Below are 24198 nucleotides of genomic sequence, written 5' to 3'. Positions count from 1 at the left end.
CACACTGAACTAAACTGAAATTTAACTCTAAAAAACTGCACTGACACAGTTTAAATCGCAATTTAGTAGAACTTCAATGTTAAACTGCTTTTGACTGTAAAAGCGCCATCGAAATAAAAATGAATTTAATTATGTCATATTACCTGTATTAAACGTGCACCCTAACCTGACACAGTAGAGAAGATACAGTTGATAAGGTCATATTTACAGTTCTTTAGGCCACCCAAACCTGCTCATGGAGCTTCGCATGATAAAGATCGGACAACAGAAATCCCTTGGAAAGTTTTGAAATTGGTTTTGGCTCCTTTTCTGGACTTTGTTCTTTCTGAATGTCTCTGGATCATTGCTATCTAATGAAGCATGAGAGAGCTCTTGGATTTCATATAAAATAACTTAAAACTGTGCCCCAAAGATGAATGAAGTTCTTAGGGAATGGAAAAATCGGAATAACCCCCAATTTCAAACATCCTAAACAAAACAGTTGCCTAGTACAAAGAGGGAAGAGAATATTTTACCTGACATGCCTGCCGTACACAGTGTAGCTTCGCCAGGAAATCGGCGTCTCCAAGACATTCAAGCATTTCTGTTCTGATTTGAAAAGAAAAGCCTATTACAATGAAGGCACTCAGCAGTTACTTAGGTATTCGTCTGCACACTGATTAAATACCTCTTCTTTGAGCTACTGAACTCACCGTAGCACTCGACAGGAGATCTTCCCTTCTTCCGCCATCTGCAGGGCATCCTCATAGAAGGGGTGAGGACACAGTGACCCCGGCGCATGACCACTCCTCATCTCTCTGTGCTCAGACAACTATAACAGATGGCAAAATGACTTTATTTCTGATATGTACTATTTCTTACATATTAGTTCTTGTGTGTCTGCAGATAACAGCGTTATGATGACAGAGGAAAGGTGGTAAATTTAAATTCAATTGTTTAAAATTGTTACACAGTACATACTCTTGCAGTATAAAAAAACTGGTTTAAAATGTTTAGCATTTTGTGTTATCTGTCTCCTATCATAGGGTCATCCATGGTATAAAAAAAAGCAGAAAAACCAGGCTCATATACGATCTTGATTAAAGTCTTGCCGTTTTAACCATTTTAAACAGTTTAAGCGACATTAAATAAAAGAGAATTGAAAGAGCCCCTATTATGCATTATAAAAGGTCATATTTTGGTTTTGGGGATCTCCAACAACAGTCTGATATCCATGCAAGGTCAAAAAACACTTTTATTGTCTTATAACATGCATTTATTTTCACCTAATTATCCCAAAGACTCCTACATGATTTGTTCAACGATTAATTTGTTCCCAAACCCCTCCTTAGCGTGATGCTAATTTGCGCCGATTGGTCAAATGACCCAGTCTGTAGTAATTGGTCGACTTTTGAAACTTGACCACCGCAAGTGTGTAGGAACAGCTGACAGTGGCCATAGCAACGACAAACGGCAAAGCATTGAGAGCTCACAAACGCTTTTAAATACGTTAAAGTGGCACACGTCGCGTTTTTTAACGTGGTTTTAATCACGATATGAGATTAAATTAGCCACATAAGAATTAAGCACATACAGTACAAGCCGTGAACAATTACAAGTAACAAAACACAGTTTCAAGAGTTCACACGTATATGTTGTTTGACCAATGATAGCAGGTTTGGCATGCTGTCCCTGAAGAGAACCCTGAGGTCGGAGATAATTGAGCCCAGGGCTCCCGCCTGGTCAATTGAACATGTAAGGGAAGTACGAGATCAGGTAGTTCTCGAGAGGTCCCTGTGGTAAAGGAAGAAAGGGGGAGATGGGGTGGATGAGGGGTTTCTTGGAAAACGAAGATAAGGGAGTATTTATTTTTTTGCTGGGCTACTTATAGTGAGTTTGGATTAATCTGATTGGCTAACTATTGATTGTAGATGAGAGACCAGCTGCGGCCAATCATATCACGTGCTCCTTTCGAAATTAGTTTGTGAAACTTCACTAAATACACATTTAACAAGCTAGAGAAAACAAGGAGGCAACCATTTTAATCGTACTTACACTTGTGAAATGGAGGAAGAAACTGATCCATGAACTGTGTACTGTAAATTTCCTGTCAAGCTCTGACAAAAAAAGTCACAAACATCAAGTTTTTTTGATCCTTCCTTTAACAAACAGCCGACGAATCCCCCATTACAGGGTAGATTTTAGCCTTATTCAACAGAACGTTCACTCATTAATGTTCACTCATTAATAATTCAAACACTCTGCTAGTGTTTGAAGGCAAATAGGTGCATTCCCTTTTTACCGGATCCAGCACGGAACATATTTGGTATAGTTTCATGTTGGCGTCTATACGAATAGGCAAAAGATCAACACAATAAAAGTCAAAACTTTTATTTAAAAAAATCTAGATTTTTAAACTAGGTGCACTTTCAGATTTAAACCTCAGGTGGATGCTTTCAGTGACTTAGAGCTGTGCTGCACACTGCATTGAAGGTCATTTTCAAAAACCCATAATAGGGGCTCTTTAATTTGGCATAGAGCGATCATTTCTTTTTATATCATTATAAGTGCAGTGGAAATGCAAAAAAACGCCAATGTCTAAAAGATGTCTAACAGTCATACAGATTTGAATGTCTCTTGTCATATTATATGAAGTCATTACCCTACAAAATATTATCTTTTTTCCCATAATATAGCCTATAATTTTGTACTAGTTAATAGACCGTCCACGAAAGTGTACACTTTTTTGATCAAGCAGAAAATAAGTTTGACAATTTAGTTTTTTGAAGGTTTTAAAGACGTGTCTGATGTAAAGTTATGCTTTTGCTATCAGAAAGTTATGTTTTTGTGAGCAGAAAGTTGCTAGGCAACAGTCGCTCACAGGAGTGAAGAAAAACAGCCAAATTATCGCAATTTAAGGTAAAAACACTTAAACCTCTTTTGTTTTGTAATTTAAACAAAATAATGCTCAAATGAAACGTACACATTTAGCAAAAGTCAGGGTACTATAGATATATGGGTTTAATTTAACAATGTTACTAAATTACAAAATATAAAAAACGATAACTGAATTTATAGTTTTAGTGTTAAAATATGTATTAACAAAAAACAAAGAATGCCAATGTAATTTTTACAATTGTAGACTACATGTATGATAGGATGTTGATAGCAAATATGATCTAATATTAGGGCTGGGATGATAAATCGTTTTGTGATTCATTTTTTGAAATCGATTCTAAGCTTAATTTTTAACAACAGATTGTGCTTTAGGGGCTGATCACATCGAACACGCCTTTACATTCCAAAAACATGAGGCGCACCTCACTGCCTTTTTGCCAGTGTTGCTGGGGATATTAATCCAATTTTAATATTTAATAATATTGTGATATTCAAGATTTGTGATTCATACAGCACAGAATAACTCTAAACAGGAACCACAATCTATAGAGACAAGATGGCAGCGCGTTCGGTTCGCGAGGCTCAGTGTCTCTCCAGTATCTGCAATTTTGCAGTATTATTCCTGCTCATTTCGGGTCTGTTCGTGCAGAACAGCAGTGCCTTTACATCGTACACCCGACAGGACATCTTGGAACTTATACCTGTATCCTGCACTTGCTGCTATAGCACTGCTGGTTAGACCTAAACTGCATTTCGTTGCCTTGTACTTGTACATGTGTAATGACAATAAAGTTGAAGCTAATCTAATCTAAAACAAGTCTCTCCTTCATCTTTTAAAGTCTCCGTTGTTGTTTTGACAACAAAAACACTGCAGGCACCTCAACGGAAACCCCGCCTCTTCTTTCATTTGATTGGAGAATGAAAAAGACACGATTGACGTAACGCGCTTTTCCCACTCAGAGTTGACTTTTTTCAACTGATCAGCCCCTTAGCTTTTTAATCATACAAGTACTTGCACAAGAGCTTTTATTTCATGGGGTTAAAGTAAATAGTTCACAATCAACACTTGTAATTAGCTTAAATATTTTCATTAAATCGTTAACTTTATTATTGATTTTTTTATGTTCAAGTGGTGTGTAAAATGACTGGCAGCGTGTGGCAGCATACAGCGCCACCTGGTGGTAAAAACTAAGCTGAAATCGATTCAAGAGAGAATCGCAATGCATTCAGAAAATTACAGAATTATTCCTCGATTTGCAATGCATTGATTTGCCCAATCTGATACCTCTGTAGGCCAGTGTTAAGCTGAAGTAAAGTGTTAAACTGCCCAAACGAAAGCTATTTAATGTTGAATTACTAGAAGAATGAATGAAGCTCTGCCATGATGTGCGGCAGGGGTGCCCAATCAAATCATAACCAACTAATGCCGTGGTCACACTAGAGTTGCGAAAATGGGCGGGATTAAACAAGATGATTATACATTTAAAAAAGCAAGCGATTGGTCCATATTTTACATTTCTGTTGAGAGGAACATGTTTTGATCTGAGATTGGTCTCACGCAGGAAAGGAAAGTGGTTGAATGGAGCATACACTAATCTGCGTATTATTAGTCACTTAGATCAGTGGTCCTCAACCAACGGGCTGCGGTCTGGTACCAGTCCGTGGATTGTTTGGTACCGGGCCACACAAGAAATCATTAATTATTTCCATTTTATTTATTATCTAAATCTTAATCAAGCTTTTAGTTTGAAAAATCTTTTAAATCTTGTATTCTCTCGCTTGCATCTCGATCACTTGAGCACCCAAATTTAACCTACAAGCAGCAAAATGAGTAAGAAACAGACGTCTTTGGAAAGTTTTGATCTGCGATTGGTCTCACGCAGTCACGTGATGCGAATTCACCGGTCAAAATTCACCAAGCTTGAACTTTGCAGTGCAGAGAACTGCGAAACTTGTTGCTCGTGCATTCACATGCGTATGAATAGAAGTCTATGGGGCGAAAAGTTAAACGTGACCACGGATTAGGTAGGACCCGAAGGAGCGCTTGGTAATCAAAGACAGGTGCATTTGATCAAGGTGGCAGCTGAACTCTGCAGAAGGTAGATCTCACGGAACAGGATTGGGCACTCCTGATGTACAGTGTCCTGTTAGGGAGGTTAGACTGGCACAAAGACGTCTCTCTCACCTCTGCTGCAGACACGAAGGAATCTGTCGAGGCGATGCTGATTGAATCTCTGAGACAGGTGTCCTCCAAGTCCTCCCGCACGGAAAGATCCATGTGCTTGTCTGCCAGAAGAACTAAGGGAAGATTAGACTTAAGTGCACTTTTTCTTATATGGCTGGTCCGATTCCAAAACAGCAGAGAGCATTAAAAACAAAGTCACGTGGCGAAATTTAACAGCATTAAAGGAATGTAGGTTCAGCTTGAGCTTGTGCACAGGTTGGCATGCTTTGAATGGTGGGGAGGTTGTTGAAGGTAAACACTGTAAAAACTTTGGACTGAGACCAGCTTCTTTTTTCAGACTGAGAACATGAGATGAGCCTCAGTAATATGCAGTACTCACGCCATCAACACAAAGCAGGATGTGCACACTTTTACGTCTAGTAACAGGTTCTTTTTTGATGAACTAACAAGTTACTTAATCGTGTTATGTGACATACTCAGTGTTCAAATAACTCCAGACTCACTTCCATTTAATCACCCTTGATGAAGGCCATTTTTGCAAAGCTCGTTTTTAATAATATATCCATGTTAGTGAAGGCTTTTTAACTTTTTTTGACCTATTTCAAGAGTCTTGAAGTGATTATTGCCACAAGAACTGTTCATCCAAGTGGTTGTTTTTGCAGAATAAAGTCCAACACTTATCCAAGATATGTTGCAAGACTGAAGGGCTTTATTCTGTGAATACAACCACCTGGAAGTACCTTTTTTACCGCTTATTACATGGCTACTTGCCTCAAAATGTAAAAATTAGACACAAAACATTGTTTTGAGCCATAATAGTTTATTTAAAGCCAAAGCTGACAGAAAGGAAAGTGGTTAAATGGAGCATACACTAATCTGCGTATTATTAGTCACTTAGATCAGTGGTCCTCAACCAATGGGCTGCAGTCTGGTACCGGTCCGTGGATTATTTGGTACCGGGCCACACAAGAAATCCTTAATTATTTCCATTTTATTTTATTATCTAAATCTTAAAAAAGCTTTTATTTTGAAAAATCTTTTAAATCTTCTATTCTCTCGCTTGCATCTCGATCACTTGAGCACCCAAATTTAACCTACAAGCAGCAAAATGAGTAAGAAACAGACGTCTTTGGAAAGTTTCCTTGCTAAGGCGAAAAGTGAAGGACCTGCGAACTGCCAAGTAATAGATCCGCAACCCATTTGTCAGCAAATCAGGTGAATCCACCATGTCTGTGCAAGAAGGTCAACTGCTGGAGATGGCAAATGACGGCTGCCTTTTCGCTGCCGTTCGCATATCGCGTCTTTTCTAGAGTTTACGCAAGTTCGTTATTTCCAATGGAGGTTCGCGCTCAAGCGGTGTTAACGTGCTCACGCCTTCTAGATGCACACACCTGAATGAATGCCAGGAGCGCCCCATGAGTCACATGACAAGAACTGAACGATCAGCTTCAGCTTGTATGGAATATACACATTTCGATAGACTAATTATCTCAGACAAACACAGAACACACAAATACTGCAGGGCTTTGTAATTTTCTACATAAATAAATCTTGTATCAGACATGACAGCAATGCTTTGTCAGCTTGTCATCCTCTCTGAGAAAACGATTGATGGTTGCCTAGCAACCTACCAATCGGTCCCGGTGATTTAAAGGTTGGGGACCACTGACCTAGATGGCGTCAACTGCAGAGGGTTGTATATAAGACTGAAGGCTTTTATTTTGCTAAAACAAATGAATTGATGTTCTTTATTATGCTTTTTAGATGACTATTTGCCACAAAACAAAAACTTACCCTTATAACCTACATATTATTTAGTCAGAAGATTATTAGCGTCAAACAGTCAAAAACAGCAAGACAGTCAAGCTTATATATAGATCTAAACATTTTCACTGACAGTCAAGATACTTCGAAAGTACCAAGATGAGCCTGTGTTATTCAGTGGTTGTTATCTTTAAATAACATACCACTGAATGTCACCACTGACCATATACAAAAACATATTCCAGATAGCCGTGTGATAAAAATTAACAGAAACAGATGTATAGAGCCCAGTAAATGTTACATAAGTTTAACACTTACCGTTAGCAGGATGTGTAGTAGGGTCTGTCACTCCCAGCGATCCTTCAAACTCCTCCTGGAGGCGATAGGCTCTTTGTAGCAGAGACTCCAGCTTTTGGATGAAATCTGCACTGATGATGTCCTAATAGAGAATAAAAATAACCACAAGCATATTACATTTAATGAACATTAGTATCCTCAGCTTGACCAGACACCAGACTAGCATTAATAATTTACATTATTAGTGTTACTCATTAAGATAGTTTATGAATCTAAATGCAAAAATGTGGAAAAATAGTGTAGGAAAAATAAATACAACATTAGTAAGTCATTAAATAAAATATATTTTAAATGATCACCATAACCATGGACACATTGCCTAGTAGCGACAACTGTTGTAATGTTTGCTTCGCATTGTCTATGGGGAATGAATGGTGAAACATCAAATTCTCCAAAATTGCTTGCCAATCTTAAGATTACATTTTATATTAGGAGTCACCAATGAAATGAAACAACAACTGTCTCTTCAGCTTCATTTCTAAATGTTTGAATCACACAAAATCTGTTGAAACTCAAGTCTGATCAAAGCCCCTCCCCCAGAGAACCCTCAGTCTATATTAATTAATGATTGGCTCCTGTACTAAAAGGTGGGACTTCATTGACGGCTGCACATTGCCCCACTCAAAACTATATGAGTGACACGTCTTGTGTATTCTAGTCTTTGATAATACCTCCATGCTTTCCTCTGCAATGGCGTCTCCAGCTCCGAGCTTCACGGATAAACAGCTAGCCTCGTCTTCTGCTTGTCTGCTGCGGAACGTTAACGCCTGCTCCCATCGCCGCAAGGCTTCCTCGAATAATTCCATTCCTGTGAAAGATTACATACGTCTATACATCAGACATTTATTAATGAGTGTATTTATTGGCACAGTTCTTAATATTTTTGAAAAACTATTCACACAAAAATCTCAATAGCAGTTTGTATGAACAAAAAGTCATGACCATTTTTCAATCATTTAACACAGCATGTAATAATTGACTACTTCTTTCAAATACCATTAACTCATTTTCTCATTTTGGGCTCTATTTTAACAATCTACAGGGTTTCTGCAGATATCATAATGTCAAATTTAAGACTTTTAAAGACCTTTTTAAGACCATTAAGTATTAAATTTAAGACCTTTATCACAATATAAAAAACACGCATACACAAAGACAAAATGCAAAATCACAAAATTTGTGGTAAAATAAATGTATTCAAATTGAACACTACTAAAGGCAGGTTAGACGCACCACTGAACTACAGAAAAAACAAGCAAACATCTTAAGGCTGATTTATACTTTCGCCTGGTGCCGCACCGCGCACCTCCGCTGACTGGGTGCGCACCTCACAAAATGGATGAGGTTTTTATACTTGACGCGTTCACCATTGAGATATTCTTTTAAATGACAGGGGGCGGTCAAAAGAAACACAGTAAAATCAGACGGATAAACAGAGAATTAGAAAGTTTCTGGAACTAGGTCATATCATTGTTATCATTAAAGATTTTAAAACGAACAGTTTTTTTTATTATTTTTATAATTTATTATAAATGATTATGAAGATTTTTATAACCATTTAAGATTTTTTTAAATCAAACTTTAATGCATCACTTGCTTATGGTCATATCTCAGACAGTTCTATCTATTAAAGTTAAATATTAATGGCAACAGAACATGGGTTGCTCTACAATTATATTTTTTATTATGGCAAGAATAAAAGCAAAAAAAAAAAAAAAAAAAAAACACATACTAAAAATACTGATGTTTTTTTTTTATTTATTTTGCCCACTCAACAATTCACACATTACTGTCTGGCTAGTTTCTGCTCTCTACTTATAAGGTAAAACGGCAATAATGGTCCAATATTCCATTCCTTAAGCCTAGAAATTGGGCATCAGTGAATTGTAAACTGACAGCTTCATTTATTCCTTTCCAGTTATCAAAGACATATTTGTTCCTTAATTATAGTTTGTAACTTATAAATTGTTTTAAAATCAAAATTGTAACAAATACATCAGTGTAAAACCTATCACCTCTTTATTTGTTTTAACAAACTTATCCCTCAGGTTTTTCCCAAAATTTTACAAAAACTTTCCTCCTTTCTCACGACTGTTGCAATTTCTAGTCAAGAATTATTGGTCATCTGGTTCTCCCTATGATCAAGCATGGACGGATGATAAAGATGTGTCATACCTGTTTCAGACAAAATCTCTTCAAAGTGTTTCATAGTCAACTCAAATCAAACTTGGCACCAAGTGAACTGTTCAGCCAAATCTCAAAAAAATTTGTGAGTTCCACCAGCTGAAATCATGTCGCGCACACCCAAAGCAAACCTCCGCAATCACAGCGATGACGTCACATTCGCCGCACGCACTCAGTTCAATAACAGAAAGCTGATTGGCTATTGCATGTAGGTCTCATTTGTAGTTGTAATACCGCAAATTACATTTAGACTAGTGAAATAAAAACGAGCCTCCTCCATTCAGCCTCTTTACTTTCACTTCACTTTACTTTTACTCTTTACTCCTTTACTTTTGTGGATAAGGAAACGGTTCTGTACGCACTCCACTGAAGACATCCATTAGCCTACATTTTTTATTTCGTTTGTTAAGCGCAAAGATTTGTTTCAAAACTATTTCTAAATTCAGTTCTAATTTCCAGAAAACGAATAAATGAAAGCTAATAATGAAGTGTGGTCAAAAAACTGAGTTATTTCCAAACACATGTCCTGTTCTTATGCCCCATATGGTTATTAGATTAGATTCAATTTATTGTCATCACAAATGTACAAGTACAAGGCAACGAAATGCAGGTTATGCAGACAAATCTAAAACCAGACAGGTGGACAAATCGTAACATATAAAGATGCATATAATAAGTAATATTACTAATAATAATAACAAATTAAAAGGCATGGAGGAAGTGGTTTTTATATTTATGTAGAAAATAATAATTCGAGTAACAATTTAATCGTTAATTTCATTCAAATGTAAAGACATTTGTGTATTGTTGTACATCCTGTGTGTATTAAGTAATGTGTATATGTTTTGGACCTGCATAAGCGCACAAATAATGTTCTGACACGCGGCTGTGCTGATTAAGTGCATCTGAAGTGAATCGCTGTAATTCATTACACACGTGCTCTGTTTAAAAACATTTTAAACTTGTGAAACTCACTCTTGATCACGCTTGATAATGATTAATGATCCTAGCGAACTGAACAGACCTTTTATTCCCTGCTGCTTTGCGCTCGTCCTGTCTTGATTATATGATTATACACATGACTACCGGACATGTTAATGCGCGCAGCTGTCAATCAATATTGGTGGGCGGGGGGACCGCTCTCCTACGTAAAGTTGCGGTCGATCTGAAAACAGCTCCAATTGGTCCACCATTTTTATGTTGTTAAGTTTGAAAAAAAGGACTGGGTGTGTTTATATCACCTCAATATGACAGTTTATACACTATACTTACGCACATTTCTGTCCAAACAGCTTTAAAAGTAGATTTTTCACCATAGGTGCCCTTTAACATTACTTTGATTAAGCTTGAACTTAAGACTTAGCCTTAGAGTTAACCTGCCCCTGACCAGGCTAGTTTCCCTGCATAAGTTGCCAGAGTAACTGAGTTTGAACTATCGCTAATTTGATTTATGAAATCGAATCCGCCATTAATAAACCTGACTTACCAAAATAAGCCTGGCTTTTTCTGTAAGCTTGGTTTATGGAACAGGCCCCAAAACAAGAAATCGGCTAAATGGATTGTTCTGTTTAACTCGCGGAGACTTTTAAAATTAGTCTTTTTAAAAAAAAAGTTTCTTTGTGACAAACAGGAAGTGTTTCTTTATGACAAACATATTGATACTCCCACCTAAAAATGTATTTTGATTCCACAGGAATTTTTAAAAATGAAACTGAATGCTTTCTGAATCTTGGGCTATCACGTGTTTATAATGAGGACAGTGTCAGTGATGCTGGGTGCTGGATTTACCCATCAGGTAGAGATTCTCTGGTGTGGCGACAGGGAGACTGAGCAGGTTACAGACGTCAGCGCCGTCTCCTGCTTCTTCCCAACAATTGGAGACATTAGCGCACGTGGAGCTGCTGGAGGAGTGCCTGCTCCTCACCTGAGAGAACACGTACCATTACAACATCTCACTGTGAAACTTCAGCAACTTAAGTCACAGGTATATTATTCAACGTTCCAAAAATGATAATGTTGCTTACAGAGACCAGACTTGGCAGTGAGCCAGAAAGCTTGCTGTACAGGGCACCGGACACCACATTACACGAGTAGGGGTTCTCTGAGTTCTGAGGCACTCTTTGACTGTCACTCTCTGAAATGAAAACAAATGACAGGCAAAATTATATTACGCAATGGTATTATTTCACATTTTAAAAACATACTTTATTTTAAACTAATTTGTTTTAAAGGTGTGACACTGGACCATTATTCTGGAGGCAGAATAAGGGGGCGATGACACCGAATGCGAGGTGCACGCATTTTTTTGTTGACAAAAAAATAAGTGCACTGTGCTCTTTTTGTCACTAGGCAACGACTGAATCAGCTGTGTATTGTGTGCGAGCCTACTGTTATAACTGTAATATTCAATAACATTGTGATATTCCCAATTTGTGAAGTCATACAGCTCCAGATTACTGAAAACAAAGAGCATAGAATTACCAAGAGGCGACAATCTGTTGTTGTTTGGGAAACAGCCACTAGATGCCGCTAGTGGAATGAAAATTTCAATAGAACAACAGCATATTACAAGTCTAAAATAAACTTAAAAGTGCTGATGATTGTGATAGTAAGTAATGTATTGTCGTCTTTCAGCTTGTATCTCAGCTTTAATGTGCTTTTTAAATACAACATCTCACTGAAAGACAACATAGTTTCTGTGGTGTAAAACTATGGAACAGTCTAGATCTGACTCTTAAACAATGTCAGGATAATAATTTAAAAAGTTGTATAAATATATATTATTTAAGGAGTATAACGATGAAGGTGATTGAAAAGGTATAAAAAGAGAAAGGTATGATGAAATTTTAATTAATGGCTATTTGCAGTACTAGGTTTTTTTTTAGTTTTTTGTTTTTTTCTCTGGGTTTATGTTACAAGGTATACGGGTACAAAATGGAACTAAACATATAGTTTGTCGGATATGCCAAAAGGATAGAATGTGTTCATGTGAAAGGAAGAGATAAGTAAAGGAAGAAATAAGTTTAAGTAATAGACGAATGATGTATGTGGTAATGGGGTGGGAAAATAATAAGCTTGTGCTTCATCCCACTCCATTTTCGACCATGTTGAAATGTATTCTTTTGTTAATGATATTTTATGTATGATACTTTGTTCGAAAAAAAAATTTTTTTTTATAAATAAATAAAAAACAAAGCAGTTGCTTGCCATCGTGACAACAATAAGATCCGACGGCTGATCGCTTTCAGTCCACAATGGCGGATTCGTGGGGCTGTTGCAATCTATTGTGTCGCCACTTGGTGATTCTAAGCTCTTTGCTGAAAACAGCACAAACACAAACATTGCTGTCACCTCAACAGAAACCCCGCCTCTGTTTTCATTTGATTTGGACAATGAAAAAAGACATGACTAACACTGACTTTTTTTTTTGTTTTTCACAGCAGGTGGTTTACACGCGAGGTGCGCAGGGCAGGGCGGATGAGTAGCGGACAAAATGCTTGCGGCCGTTAGTAAACTATTTTAAAAAATTCCTCTCAATGTATACACCATGTTCGGTGTGATCAAGACCTAAATAAGCTTTCCATTGATGTATAGTTTAAGCAAAATAAAGGTATTTGAAAATCTGGAATCAGAGTCTTCGAAAAATCTAAATACTAAATGAATAAATAAAATCTGCATTAAAGTTGTCCAAATGAAGTGCTAAGCAATGCACATTACTAGTCAAAAATTGAGATATGATATAATAACAATTGAAAAATTCACAAACTATGTAGGGATGCAACGATTATAGATTTTGGTTGTACGATTATAGCCTGAGGAATACTCACGGTTATCACGATTATTATGCATTCATTAATCTCAAAACACTAGTTTTCTAAAAGTACTAGTTTAGAAAAATCACAATTGTGATTTGTGAAAAATGTTATTTATTGCTGCTCAGTAACCAAACAATACAGCACATGATGATAATAATAAAAACAACAATAGTCTATTTCTCTTTGGATTTAAAATAAGTGAAAAAAAGTTTTTGGCATTTAAACATAAGAAATAATTTTACACTAAAAAAATAAACAATAGAACAATGAATAAATAAATAAAAATAAGAAAAAATTCAATGAAAAGTATTTGTCTAATGTAAATCTAAGCTATGTATTAGCTAAGTATTTCCCTTTTAAAGAGAACAAATGTAGTCAAAGGTTGCTAAACCTCTGTCTGGAAGGCAATTTTGATCAACTATATTATGAACTTAGATCATGTGATTCAATTTTGGTGAATATCAGACAAACAGCCTAGGACGAGTTAGTTCCAAAAAGGTTTTACGTAAAATACGAAATAGCGAAAAAATTTTCATGACAGAAATTTACGTCACATGGTGCGTTTGAATCAACTTGAGCCAAGGAATCAGAGGAATTTACAATTTTGATTGTAGCCGGTTTAAAATTTATAATGATAAACATAGGTAAAACTTTGGACAAGTGGTGGCGCTAGAGAGTTTGAGTTTTTGAGTCCAAATTTGTTGTGGTGGAAGAACAGACTGTCCTCTATCAGTGTGCAAAGTTTGCACAAACACCGCAAACAGTGAGGCACTCTTTGACTGTCACTCTCTGAAATGAAAACAAATGACAGGCAAAATTACATTATTATTTTACAAATTATTTTAAAATAATTTGTTTGAAATGTGTGACACTGAACCACAAAATCAGCCAAGTGCATTTTTTTTTTTACATTTATATTTTAGAATCATCTGGAGGCAGAATAAGGGGGTGGAAATTTTTTTGTTGACAAAAAATAAGTGCACTGTGCTCTTTTTATGTCACTAGGCAACGACTGAATCAGCTGTGTATTGTGTGCGAGCCTACTGTTATAACTGTAATATTTAATAACATTGTGATATTCCCAATTTGTGAAGTCATACAGCTCCAGATTACTGAAAACAAAGAACAAAGAATTACCAAGAGGCGACAATCTGTTGTTGTTTGGGAAACAGCCACTAGATGCCGCTAGTGGAATGAAAATTTCAATAGAACAACAGCATATTACAAGTCTGTAAAATAAAAGTGCTGATGATTGTGATAGTAAGTAATGTATTGTTGTCTTTCAGCTTGTATCTCAGCTTTAATGTGCTTTTTAAATACAACATCTCACTGAAAGACAACATAGTTTCTGTGGTGTAAAACTATGGAACAGTCTAGATCTGACTCTTAAACAATGTCAGGATAATAATCAATTTAAAAAGTTGTATAAATATATATTATTAAAGGAGTATAACGATGAAGGTGATTGAAAAGGTATAAAAAGAGAAAGGTATGATGAAATTTTAATTAATGGCTATTTGCAGTACTAGGTTTTTTTTTTGTTTTTTGTTTTTTTTCTCTGGGTTTATGTTAAGGTATACGGGTACAAAATGGAACCAAACATATAGTTTGTCAAAAGGATAGAATGTGTTCATACGAAAGGAAGAGATAAGTAAAGGAAGAAATAAGTTTAAGTAATAGACGAACGATGTATGTGGTAATGGGGTGGGAAAATAATAAGCTTGTGCTTCATCCCACTCCATTTTCGACCATGTTGAAATTCTTTTGTTAATGATATTTTATGTATGATACTTTGTTCGAAAAAATAAATAAATAAATAAAATAATAAATAAATAAATAAAAAACAAAGCAGTTGCTTGCCATAGTGACAACAATAAGATCCGACGGCTGATCGCTTTCAGTCCACAATGGCAGATTCGTGGGGCTGTTGCTGGGTGCTGCTGTTGCAATCTATTGTGTGTCGCCACTTGGTGATTCTAAGCTCTTTGCTGAAAACAGCACAAACACAAACATTGCTGTCACCTCAACGGAAACCCCGCCTCTGTTTTCATTTGATTTGGACAATGAAAAAAGACTTGACTAACACTGACTTTTTTTTTAGTTTTTCACAGCAGGTGGTTTACACGCGAGGTGCGCAGGGCAGGGGGGATGAGTAGCGGACAAAATGCTTGCGGCCGTTAGTAAACTATTTTAAAAAATTCCTCTCAATGCATACACCATGTTCGGTGTGATCAAGACCTCAATAAGCTTTCCATTGATGTATAGTTTAAGCAAAATAAAGGTATTTGAAAATCTGGAATCAGAGTCTTCGAAAAATCTAAATACTAAATGAATAAATAAAATCGGCATTAAAGTGCTTAGCAATGCACATTACTAGTCAAAAATTGAGATATGATATAATAACAATTGAAAAATTCACAAACTATGTAGGGATGCAACGATTATAGATTTTGGTTGTACGATTATAGCCTGAGGAATACTCACGGTTATCACGATTATTATGCATTCATTAATCTCAAAACACTAGTTTTCTAAAAGTACTAGTTTAGAAAAATCACAATTGTCATTTGTGAAAAATGTTATTTATTGCTGCTCAGTAACCAAATAATACAGCACATGATAATAATAAAAACAACAATAGTCTATTTCTCTTTGGATTTAAAATAAGTGAAAAAAGTTTTTGGCATTTAAACATAAGAAATTATTTTACACTAAAAAATAAACAATAGAACAATGAATAAATAAATAAAAATAAGAAAAAATTTAATTAAAAGTATTTGTCTAATGTGAATCTAAGCTACGTATTAGCTAGGTATTTCCCTTTTAAAGAGAACAAATGTAGTCAAAGGTTGCTAAACCGCTGTCTGAAAGGCAATTTTGATCAACTATATTATGAACTTAGATCATGTGATTCAATTTTGGTGAAAATTAGACAAACAGCCTAGGACGAGTTAGTTTCAAAAAGGTTTTACGTAAAATACGAAATAGCGAAAAAAATTTTATGACAGAAAATTACGTCACAGGGTGCGTTTGAATCAACTTGAGCCAAGGAATCAGAGGAAATTACAATTTTGATTGTAGCCGGTTCAAAAGTTATAATGATAAACATAGGTCAAACTTTGGACAAGTGGTGGCGCTAGAGAGTTTGAGTTTTTGAGTCCAAATTTGTTGTGGTGGAAGAACAGACTGTCCTCTATCAGTGTGCAAAGTTTGCGCAAACACCGCAAACAGTTCATAGGGCTGCCACAGGCTTCCAAAGCGGAAGAAGAAGAAGAGGAAGGCGGAAGAATAATAATAAGAACCGGAACGGATACAATAGGTGCCTACACACCTTCGGTGCTTGGCCCCTAATAATAAATTGTTATTATTACCTGGTCAGTAAGATAAATTATGAAAGCGACATAATTCTAATTCCAAAATCTAAACACTTTTTAAACATTGAAAACAGTAGATTCAATTTCCAGAATTTCCAGCATCTTTTTTTTACTTGATAAGCAAAAAACGCAGCATTTATCTGAAATACGAGTTTGGAAAGTTGCTTTTTACCAGTAAGAATACAGTAGACCACATTGTAAAATAATTCCAGATTGCTTGCAAGCAATCCGTTTTTACCTTTACTCAGGTGGATGGTGGTGAGGAATTCAAACGTTTCCTGTTCTACTGGAGAATTGGCTTTCCTCTTGCCTTTCCTCCTCCTGAAGCGTCGTGCGATGATGATGAGGGAGACCGCACCGAAGGCGGTAGCGGCAAAAAGCTTCTTGGTGCCGGTGCTCAGACTCACCTGCTCAGAGAGGGATTGGAGAGACATAAGGCAACGTTAAACTTTGGATCAACTGCTCAGCTGAAAACACACAGAGATCAGCATGAGAAACGGAGGTAAGGAGAGAGCGAGACAGTCTAACAGGATGACAGCCAGGATTACATGACTGGAGCTGACTGGCTGGCATTTGGATGTATGCCATCATTGGCTTGGTCTGATCTTTAGACACAAGATTGATCAATATAGTATTAATATAGTCAAATAATGTTTGATTAAATGACTTAATTATTAAAAATTATTTTCGCTAATTCAAAACAACACTGTGTAACATACGTCACCGTGCCTATTATTAGCAAACAATGTTGTCTTGTTTATCTTGGCTGCGACAGAATAGCTATCCATGACTGCCACAGATTTTCCAACATGTAATATAATATCTGAGTGAAAATTGAGCTGCCGTTATTTATTTTTATTGTCCTGTCAGCATCTAAGGCTACAGTGGATATAAAAAGTCTACACACCCCTGTTAAAATGCTTTTAAAAAGGTTTTGTGTTGCAAAAAAATGAAACTACAGTAAATAATTTTAGAACTTTTTCCACCTTTGATGTAAACTAGAACCTGTACAACTGCATAAAAAACAAACTCAAATCTTTTAGGTGCGAGGAACTAAAACTAAAATAATGTGCTTGCACACCCTCTTATAACTGGGGATATGGCTGTGTTCAAAATTAAACAATCACATTCAATCTCATTTTTAAATAGGAGTCAGTATAAACCTGTCATCATTTAAAGTGCCTTTGATCAACCCACAATAAAGTTCAGCTGTCCTAGTAGTCGTTTCCTGACATTTTCCTAGTTGCATCTTACAGCAAAAGCCATGGTCCAGAGAGAGCTTCCAAAGCATCCGAGGGATCTCATTATTCGAAGGTCTCAAGCTGCGGTTACATTGCACTTTTCTCCCCATAAACCTCCATTCATACGCACGCGAATGCGTCAAACCAGAAATGAAAGGTTGTGCGGTAGGTTTCGCAGTTGGAAAGTTCAAGCTTGGTGAACTTTGACCTGCACAATCGCATCACTTGACTGCGTGAGACCAATTGAGGATGAAAACACGACATCTCTGGATAGAAATGTAAAACATGACCCAATCGCTCACTTTTTAAAATGTCTAATCATCTTGTTTAATCCTGCCCCTTTTCGCAGCGCCGTACAACAGAATTTCGCACGCACAAACTCTAGTGTGACCACAGCGTTAGCCAGAAGAAGGGTACAAAAAATGTTTGGCATTGGATATATCACGGAAAACAGTGAAGACTGTCATCATCAAGTGGAGAAAATATGGAGCAACAGTGTCACTACCAAGAACTGGACATCCCTCTAATGATAATCAAAAGACAAATGGAAAACTGATCATGGAGGCTTCCAAGAGGCCTACAGCAACATTAAAGAAGTTGCAGGAATTTAAGTCAAGATGGCTTTATTGTCATTTCAACAATATACAGGGCAGAACACAGTGAAACGAAACAATGTTCCTCCTGGACCAAGGTGCTACATCAAATAACCTAAATTTAGAAAACAAAATAAAATAAGATAAACTAAAATAAAAAAAATAAATAAAATAAGAATAAGAGCGCAAAGTGCGGTTTGTGCAACATTTAGTGCAGTGCATTTACCCCCAGGATCCTCCAAATGAAATTCAAGGCTTTTTAAGCCCTTTTTAATACTATTTTAAATCAAATTCAATGACAACTTCATACCCATTCTTACAAAAGTGTGAGGGGAAATGTCAAATCTGTATAAATTGTGAACCCTAGAAAATAATAATAGACAAGTGGGCTACTTGAATTAAATAAAACATTTTTTTATTTCAATTGTCAGTTATATTCAATACATCCGCAACAGTATGGTCGTCCACCCAGTAGCGGATATGAAGGTCCAACTGCTTACTTTTCGTCATCTTATTGAGATCCTCATCAAACATGACCACAAACCTGTTGGCCTTATTGACCTGGTCAGTCAGTTCTTTGGTTATAAAAGGAGCCAATCTGAATTAAGTAATATATGCAGTTTTGTCGCTTCCACACGAGAATCTAGCTGCAACCTCTGATTCAGGAACTACATGGTTTTGAAAACCTCTATAATGTTCTCATTCGATGTGTAAGAGTGGTGCTCAGAGATTTTAAAGGACCCACATCACCTCTGCCCGCAGAGTTGGTGTTGAGCCACAGTAAGATTGGATGTTCCTTGGCTGTGGTGGCAATGCTTCTAATGTAGACATTTCTTCATTACTGATAGCCAAAGCTGTTTCAGAAACCGAAGGAGTCCAGGGCCATAACACCCATCGTCACAGTGATTTCCTGGCACAGGCTTGACCCAAACGTAAATCGGTTTCCTTGGCCACAGTGGATTAAACCGACACTTTCTCATTTTAGCCGACAAACTAGGCTAGCGACTATCTTGTTCTGTATCTCACTTGCCTAGTACCCATAGTAATGGGTGAGCACGCATTAGTTCTTTCTGCTATGACGTGGAGCGTGAGGTGCACTCAACATTACGCTGCATGAATTTTTGATTAGCCTACATTAGTAACAGTTAATTTTGTTATGGTATGAACTTAACCCTAGGAGGCAAACATTAATTAATAAAATAAGACCTTTGTAACGAAATTCAAGACACCGCGAGTACTCTGATTTAGTGCAAATAAGACAGGACAGACAAGACAGGACCAGAAACAGCAACGCCGACCAGTACACTATGGATGTTTCTGGCAAGTACACTACGGAATTTCTGGCAAGTACTGGCTGTGTAAAACATGTGACAACAAACTCCTGTATCCTTCATTAGACTGGGCTGAGGGAAAGGATGGCAAGACAGAAGCCTTTTCTTACAAAGAATATCTAGGCCCACCTAAATTCTCCCAAGAGCACATGGAAAATGTTTTATGGTCCAATGAACCCAGTTTGAACTTTTTGGTCATAATTTTAAAAGGTATGTTTGGCGCAAAAACAACACTGCACCAAAGATACACCAAACTCACAGTGAAGCGTGGTGGTGGCAGCATCATGCTTTGGGGTTGCTTTTCTTCAGCTGGAGCTGGTGTCTTAGTAAAGGTGGAGGGAAAGATGAACAGTCCTAAATACCAGTCAATACTAGAAGAAAAGCTTCAAGCTTCTGCTAGGAAGATGAAGAGGATCTTTATCTTCCAGCATGATAACGATCCTAAGCACACATCTAAATCAACAAAGGAATGGCTTCACCTGAAGAAAATTCAAGTTTTGGAATGGCCCAGACATCGTACAAGTCAAGATGTGACATGCTGATAAACTCGTACTCAAAAAGACTGAGTGCTGTAATAAAATCAAATGGGGCTTTAAGAAGGTGCTCCTTTCAAGGTTGTACACTTACACAACCACATTATTTTATAATTTTTTTTAATTTTTAGTTCCCCACAACTAAAAGATTTGAGTTTGTTTTTATATGCAGTTGTACAGGTTACACAACTGCATAAAACTGAGAGGTTATTAAAAGGTGGAAAAAGTTCTAAAATGACTGTAGTTTCGCTCTGTGCAACAATCTGAACGTTATTTACAACTTTAATACCTGTTATTCACAACCTATGTAGGTTCTATTCGCTAAAGAAGACCTCTTGGTAGTAAACATGCGTCAGCTCATGTGTGATTTTGTGGCTGTGAATACAACATTACGTTAAGACAGAAATTACATTTTGGGGTGAATTATACCTTATAAATACAGTATGTGACACTTTTAACGCTCTTTGGAGGTGTCCACGTAGCTGTGAAGACTTGTGCGTCTGCCTTTACACTTGGGCTGCACGATTAATCGAAAAAAGATTACGATCTCCATTTGACCCTACACACGATCTTAATTCAGCTTTTCTACGATTCAGCCAATTATTATGTCTTCATGTAATGATGTTTCGCGGCCGCAAAATCACACGTGAGCTGACCACAAGCTGTTTGTTTACTACCGAGAACACGCGCGTGCATTATGAATAGTTGTATTCTTATGTTATCAATTTACTGTGAATTAACAAACAGGACATACTGAAAGTCTGTTCAAGTCCACCATAATGCCTATACAAAATTTTGCATTTTAAGCAACAGTAGACCTACACATAGGCCTAATATTATTGTTGTTTTACCATATGTTTGAGAATTAACAATAATAATAGGCTAATTATATTACCCTTTATTTTACATTTACAGAATCGTGAGAAAATCGTGATCTTGATTTTAAGCAAAAAAATAAATAAAAATCGTGATTCACATTTTTGCCAGAATCGTGCAGCCCTACTTTATGCTTCTCTTAATTGGCTGAATCATAGAAAAGCTGAATGAAGATCTCGTGTAGGGTCGAATCGAGATGGAAATCTTTTTTATTGCTAATAATAATTAATCGTGCTGCCCTACCGTGACGTCAAACGAACAAAAAAAATGCTTAGACCCCAAACCAGCACAAACGTTGGTTTTTGCGGCACAAATCAGCACTAGTTTTGGGGATTATTTATTTTTATGGGGTGCCAGCTTCACGGAGGCAAGTACGCGACGTGAAATGCATGGCACAATCTGCTGGTTTTGAACATACAGAACATAAGTGGAGCACAGTTAACCCAAACTAACCCTAAAAAATTAAAATTATGCTAAGTAATGGAAAAAAATGGGGTGTCCTTCTACAAAGAAAGTAAGGTCTTGACAAAAGAAATATCAGGTTTACACAATTTTATGGCTGTCTATAATGGATTATAAATTTTTTTACAGATGTAAAAAGACAATAAATATTTTAACCAGAACAGATTTGCAGAAGCACACGAAGATTTCCAATTTAGCAATATTTGCCTTGTGGCTCACAATGAGGTGAAAGCGATAATATCTATAATTCAATTTTTTTTATATATAATCAGACTTCACAAAAGCAGTCAGTAGAAACACTTTGACATTCTGCCTTTGTACATGTTATCGGAGGGGGGTCTGTCTAACATAACATAGACAGCCCTGAGTGAGAAGCAGCCGTATGCCATTAAAGTTTTCACAGCATACCTGTGAGTAGCTAGAGGGCATTATAAAAGTAAAATTTTAGGATGCACAAATGAACACTGTAGTCTCCATAGACCAGGGGTCTCAAATTGCCGGCCCGCAGGCCTTTTGATGCAACTGACATCAAAATATAACAACATTTGGCCCACCCAAACCCATATTTTTTTAATCACTACTAGGGCTGGGCGATATGGATAATTATCACGATAAATGTCAAATCTTTATATCTATCAATTTTATAGGATTTTCAGCACGCCAATCGCTTTGTGCAGCTGATTTAACACATTTTGTGAAATTTTTTAGCTGTCTGACAATATAAATGATAAAATAATAAACAAAAGAACGATTATTCGATAATCGATTGCACAGTCTGTTAGCTTCAGTCTGATGCGCATCTGTTAGCTTCTGTAAAAAAAGACATTTGACCAGCCTTTTAGCAAAGCCTATATTAATATACTGATATTCCTGTGCCAGTTTGACACTGTACATTAAACTGAGAATAGTTTAACTACTTCACAACACTCCATCACCTGAACTCAGCTCGAGGGCGAAGGAGAAAAGTGCAGCGCTGAGGTAAAATTATATTCTCAAGTCATAATCTTTAAAATAATTATAAATAAAAGTATTCCTATTATTATACATTATTTTTATATACATATTATTATTCTTATATACATATAATTATGTAACTGGAAAACAATGTTAAGACAACTGGAGTGATGCTAAGATCATTTAAGAAATTACTTTTGCATAAATATTAATTTCATTTTAATGAAATTCTATTGACAATTCAATAAAATACAAAAAAAAAAAAAAAAAAAGATGTGTTATAGGATTATCTGTTGTAGACTTGACACATGGCAGATAATTAGGTTTGTTAAGTCTTACCTCCCTGACTCGTCATCCCTCCTTTTTGCTTCAAACAAAAAAATCTATCAGGAGGCACGCTTAGTAAGATCACCATCATATTGTTTAAACTTTAGTTTTGTCCACTTGCAAAACAAAAAAGCTGTTATGCTGGTTTTACAAGGAATGAGCAGCGCGTAACAAGCAGGTAGCCGTCTTTTTTGGCGCGCATGTTTACTACAGGGACTCTCAGAGCAGCGCGTGCAAGAGGTGCGCCTGTTCTTTGCGCACACGCAGAGATGCATCAGTTTGCTTTTTGATTAAACACATTGCTTTCACCAGCATTGGTTCGGTTGCAGAATAACGTCTTTATTTCGGAATTACCACTCTTAATTAATACACTTGCATATGAAGTAAATCATATCTCAATGCAATTACTGGGGCACGTGCCCCAGTGAATTGGGTCTAGTGACGCCCCTGGAAGAAGCCCTACTGTTTTTAATAGTTTATTGACAATTTTGTGTTGGCTGCTGAAAAAAATGTCTTGGATTCAAAAGCATAGTTGGGATGTTGGTCAGTTTACCTGTGGAAGGGAGTAATAGACTGACAGTGGAAGGTCCAGAAAGTGCAAAGCTGCCAGCTTTATTGGCAAGTGTGAGCTTCTGAACACGTCTTCATTCATGATGCCACAATCCTTCAACAACGGCCCATTCTCAATTTCTTCAATACAACCTGAAACAAAGCAAAAAAAAACTTTTTTAAGATTTAAATGTCGGTGTTATGTAAAGGAAAATGTCCAACAGGCAAGAATCACTGATTTAAGCTGGGACTCGGGTCTTTCTTGTCTCTCTCATTCACTCACTCACTATCACAGACACATAAATAAATAAACAAGTTCTTATTTAACAATTCATTTATTATTTCTTCATATTATAGTGATGGTTCTTTATTAATATTATATCTCAAACAAAAATTGCTTCTTGACAAACAGTATAACAGGCTTGTGCGTAAAGCAAGTCTTTTAGAGGTTAAAGATCAGTCATGTTAGCAAGGTGGTCTACTTGTTTAAAACACAAAGCAATCATGATAGGCGAAAACAGTCTGACCTTTATGTAAAACTAACTTAACCTTATTTTATCGTAACTCGACGATTAATTCTGATAAGCAAATAAATTAATAACGAGCAACGTCATGTATTCTGACAGAAATAATAAGTTACTGAATGTGAGTTATGATGTGATCAAAAATATAAACGTGCTGTATTGCTTACATTGATCCCCTTTTTCGGGAACACACCATATGTCCTCTACCAGAGTACAACAACTGCGTGTGTCTGGCTGTGAGCTCACGTGGAA

At 36.6% G+C, this 24198-nt stretch overlaps 1 protein-coding gene across 2 annotated transcripts in view; it reads right to left on the bottom strand.

Moving 5' to 3' along the window:
• Positions 1 to 24198, bottom strand: part of miga1 (mitoguardin 1) — a 38549-nt gene extending 14351 nt beyond the window's left edge. Inside the window, exons 1-10 of one of the 2 annotated variants that reach the window (XM_056471860.1) lie at positions 24114 to 24198; positions 23427 to 23575; positions 16795 to 16963; positions 11392 to 11501; positions 11156 to 11291; positions 7855 to 7991; positions 7145 to 7265; positions 5063 to 5175; positions 693 to 811; positions 516 to 588 (exon numbers count right to left, since the gene is read on the bottom strand). In XM_056471860.1, the coding sequence (XP_056327835.1) occupies positions 516 to 588; positions 693 to 811; positions 5063 to 5175; positions 7145 to 7265; positions 7855 to 7991; positions 11156 to 11291; positions 11392 to 11501; positions 16795 to 16963; positions 23427 to 23525 (1077 nt within the window). In that variant the 5' untranslated portion in view covers positions 23526 to 23575; positions 24114 to 24198. The remainder of the gene's footprint in view (positions 1 to 515; positions 589 to 692; positions 812 to 5062; positions 5176 to 7144; positions 7266 to 7854; positions 7992 to 11155; positions 11292 to 11391; positions 11502 to 16794; positions 16964 to 23426; positions 23576 to 24113) is intronic. The other variant, XM_056471865.1, reaches the window with a different exon arrangement.

Source organism: Danio aesculapii, chromosome 2 (assembly GCF_903798145.1).
Source record: "Danio aesculapii chromosome 2, fDanAes4.1, whole genome shotgun sequence".
Taxonomy (NCBI): domain Eukaryota; kingdom Metazoa; phylum Chordata; class Actinopteri; order Cypriniformes; family Danionidae; genus Danio; species Danio aesculapii.
This window is presented reverse-complemented; position numbering and strand designations above follow the sequence as displayed.